Source organism: Palaemon carinicauda, chromosome 32, assembly GCF_036898095.1.
Source record: "Palaemon carinicauda isolate YSFRI2023 chromosome 32, ASM3689809v2, whole genome shotgun sequence".
In the NCBI taxonomy this organism is placed as follows: domain Eukaryota; kingdom Metazoa; phylum Arthropoda; class Malacostraca; order Decapoda; family Palaemonidae; genus Palaemon; species Palaemon carinicauda.
The window spans coordinates 4,322,742-4,327,069 of NC_090756.1; the positions used below are offsets into that span (position 1 = coordinate 4,322,742).

General features: G+C 39.7%; 1 protein-coding gene across 1 annotated transcript; it reads right to left on the reverse strand.

Annotated features, from left to right (window-relative positions):
• Positions 1-579: 579 nt before the first annotated feature.
• On the reverse strand, positions 580-3,870 carry LOC137625445 (uncharacterized). Its single transcript, XM_068356354.1, has one exon. The coding sequence runs from the start codon at positions 3,868-3,870 to the stop codon at positions 580-582; it is 3,291 nt and encodes a 1,096-aa protein (XP_068212455.1).
• Positions 3,871-4,328: the final 458 nt, after the last annotated feature.

A 4,328-nucleotide genomic window follows, 5' to 3' on the forward strand; every position in this document is an offset into this window, starting at 1 on the left:
GCCCTATAAACAAATTATTTGTTTATCAAAATCAATCATATCTTTAAATGCAGGTGATATAAATAACATCTATAATAAATGTAATATACTCTCAAATCCTTTGATCCTAATAAAAATAACTTATATAATCATTGTTCCTCTACTGCAAGGAGACGAACAAGCTTTTGAATGGGTCGATGGAGCTCTGATGTTTGTGTCTTTAAAACTACACTTCGTACAAAACCGGTTCTGTCCTTTCCAGTGCTGATAACACGACCCATCATCCAGTTACTCCTTAACTGATTATCATCTTTTACAAGGACAATATCACCACTGTAATGTTGATAAATATTCTCTTCGCCATCTAGTCCAGAATAAGTTAGCCAAGAATTGAACATATCGCCACCTCTGTCTCAGATACATATCTCCTTTCTGAAAAACACCAGGTGGTGGCATCACAATACTTGATTTCTGTGTGAGAAGCTGTGCTGGACTGAGTGGTTGTAAGTCATCTGGGCTGTCACTGACTGTGGTCAAAGGACGGTCATTCACTATAGCCTCAACTTCTGTGAGAAGAGTGCGGTAACTCTCATCATCCAGTCATCCAGCATGTTCCTTGAAGAGAGGAGTCAAGACCTTTCTCACAGTTCTAATCTGACGTTCCCACACACCTCCCATATGACTAGCTGTAGGGGGATTGAAGGTCCAGCTGATGCTTTCTTTTGAGAGGAAAGCTCTGACCTGATCATCATTCATCTCTTGCAGTGACTTCCTCAACTCCTTCTCAGCTCCATGAAAGTTTGTCCCATTGTCACACCAAATCTTCTTTACATTTCCTCTTCTAGCAACAAACCTTCTTAAAGCATTTATGAAGGACGACGTGTCTAAGGAATTGGCTGTCTCTATATGAATTGCTCTTGTAGACAAGCAAGTAAATAATACACCATACCTCTTCCTGATTTGCCTTCCTTCTTTGACTTCCTGTGTCCCAAAGAAGTCAACACCTGTGTGTGTGAATGGAGCAGCTGGAATTACTCTTTCCAATGGTAAATCAGCAATCTTCTGGTTTAGAACAGGGTTTCTAATTTTTCTGCAAATGACACATCTCTGTAGAAACTGGCGGACATTTGCATTAGTACGGATAATCCAGTAAGGTTCTCTAAGTTTTGCCATCACATGGTTGCGTCCAGCTTGAGCTAATTTTTCATGTGTGTAACGAATAATCAAAGTGGTAATATGACTCTTTCTAGGTAATATCATTAGATGTTTCTCGCCAGCTGAAATTTCTGCTTTGGAGAGCCGTCCATTAACGCGAAGAAGCCTGTCTTTAGGATCAATGAAGGTATCTAGTTTATAAATGCTACTGCTACTACAAAGTCCTCGGCCCCTTGACCCTTCGGTCTTTTGTACGAGTATCACTTCCTTACTAAAAGTTTTCTTCTGGATATATCTGATGACTGCTTTTCCAGCAGCATCTAATTCTTCTGCTGTAATTGAACCATTAAGTCTAGCTTGTCTCTTAGATTTCAGTATGGAAAAAAGACGTTGATACACAGCAACAGCCATCCTCAACCGATGCCATGAAGAATAATACTTAAGAAACTTATCAACAGCATTTCCCTTCTCATCTTCTGGATGCACTGCAAAACTTGTAGATCCTTCCAATTTAACTACACCTTCGGGCATATCATTTTTCCACAGCTCCTCTGGTCCTCTAAGAAAATATGGACCATCAAACCAAATGTTACTGTTCAGCATTTGCTGACTTGTGAAACCTCTTGATGCAATATCAGCAGGATTCTCTTTACTCTGAACATATCTCCACTGTGTATTTTCAGAGAAATCCTTAATTACTTTCACTCTATTTGCAACAAATATAGGAAATTTCTTTCTATCATTAAAAATATAGTGAAGAACTGTTGTAGAATCTGTGTGATAGAATGTCTGGTCCACTGTAAACTGCAGCTCTTTCAAAATGTGTTGTGCGAGATTTATGGACACCACTGCAGCAGTCAATTCCAGTCGGGGTATGGTTGTTGCCTTTACAGGACACACTCTAGACTTCCCCATCAGCAGAGCAGTAGAAATCCTCCCACTGTTATCGGAAAGTCTTATGTATGCTGCAGCACCATAGCCTTCATTACTAGCATCTGAAAACATGTGCAGCTGTGTGGAAGTCACTGTACCAAATTCCTTTGGTTTGACACATCTTGGAATCTTTAAGTTACCCAGGATTGGTAAATCATCAAGCCAACTTCTCCAGGGCTTCAAGTATTTTTCGGGAATAACATCATCCCATCCCAAGCTGCTATCCTGACAAACTTCGCGAAGAATCATCTTAGCTGGCAAAAGAAAAGGAGCCACAAAACCAAGAGGATCATAGAGGGAACATACTGTTGACAAAATACCTCTCCTTGTAAGTGGTTTTGGGTCCAAGCTTGCGAAGAAAGTAAAGTAATCATTTTCAATATTCCACTGAAGACCAAGAGCTCTTTCTACATGAAGTTCATCATAGTCAAGATCACATGTTTGAAGATCTTTTGAACGGTCCTCTTGTGGGATTAATTTCAACACCAGCTTGCTGTTACTCACAAACTTTATCAGCCGAAAACCTCTTTCCTTCAATGCTGCTGTAACGTCTTTCACAAGTCTTAATGCCTGCTCTTCTGAAGGTACAGACTTTAAATAGTCATCGACATAAAAATTAGTCTTAATGGTGTGTTCTACATCTGAACTATACTTATCTCTTGCATGGTCAGCTGCTGCCCTCAAAGCATAATTGGCGATGCTAGGTGATGATACTGCTCCAAAGATGTGAACACCCATCCGATACTCTGTAAGTTCGCTTTCAAGTTCACCACCAGGCCAACATAAGAATCTTAGGTATTTATGTTGATCCTTTGGTACCTGAACTTGGTAAAACATAGATTCTATGTCACCCACCAAGGCCACCCTTTCTAGACGAAATCTGAGGAGCACTCCAATCAGGGAATTAGTCATATCAGGACCTTGCATCAACTTGTCATTAAGGGAACTACCCTGGTATTTAGCACTACAGTCAAAGACTACTCTAATCTTATTTGGCTTTTTTGGATGGTAGACACCATGATGAGGTAGATACCATGCAGGTTGTTCATCATACGACTGATCCTCCGGAACCTTATAAGCATATCCTTCAGACACCAATTTCTCAACAAATTCCACATAATCTTCATGGTACTTTGGATTTAGTTTCATTTTTCTTCTTTGCCATTGTGCTCGTTTCACTGCCTGTTCTCTATTGTTTACCAAGTTAACTTTATTGGTTCTTAATGGTAGGGGAAGCTGGTAGTGTCCATTGATAAACTGAATGTTTTCTGTCACTTCTTTGAGGAACTGTTGATCTTGTGACAGACCCTTCTCATCAGGAACTCTGCCAACATCTTTCTCACTAAAGTCTCTTTCAAATATATGGACCACAGCTGCAGGATGAAAACATTCCTTTACCGTTTCAACTTCCTGAAGAAAGACATGGTGACATGAAATACTGTTCTTCTCTGAAGAGTATTTAAAATGTAGAGGGCCACTAACAGTCCATCCATGGTGGTAAAGAACTGCATAAGAATCTTGACCCTTGGCTGGAAGCACCTCTAATGGTTGCAGTGCCTTAGGGCAATTACTACCAATCAACAAACCAATCTCCAGATCTGCTCTATAATCAGGAATTAGATCAGCAATATTCCTCAGACCGGCTACCTTTTTGAGCAATTTTGGTTTTGGTATCTGTTGATGACTCACTGGGATATCTTGACAAGTAAAGGTTTTTGGCAGATCAATAGTGTTGTTTCCTTCCACATCTGTAACACACAAATTATTAACCGCCAAAGTATTCACAATGTTTACGCCATGCATGGTTTGAAGCTTTACACATCTCTGTTCCAGATGCACCTATCTGCTCTCGTAAACTCTCTGTGATGAAACATCCAGTGCTGCCATTATCAAAAAAGGCATAAGTGTCCAAAACTACTTTGTTTCCTTTCTGATATACTTTTACTGGGAGAATAGCCTATAATATTGTGTTTACTTCACTAATATGATTGGTAGTACATGTGCTAACAATAATTTCACTTGTATCTTTGCTAGATGAGCTATCATTCTCTTTATGCAGTTTGAATCCATCGATATGCAGTGATGTGGGATGCCTCTTAGAGCATGCCTTACATTGCTTCCTTTTCATACATCCTTTAGAGGTATGGTTGAGACCAAAGCATCCAAAACACAACCTTCTCTCCTTAAGGAAATCTATTTTTTCTTCAGAGGTCTTCTTAGCAAAATTCCAGCAATCGTCAAGATCATGGTTTTTCTTGCAC

Coding starts and splice junctions, on each gene's coding strand:
- LOC137625445 (XM_068356354.1), bottom strand. CDS start 3,870: ATGCATGGCGTAAACATTGTGAATACTTTGGCGGTTAATAATTTGTGT.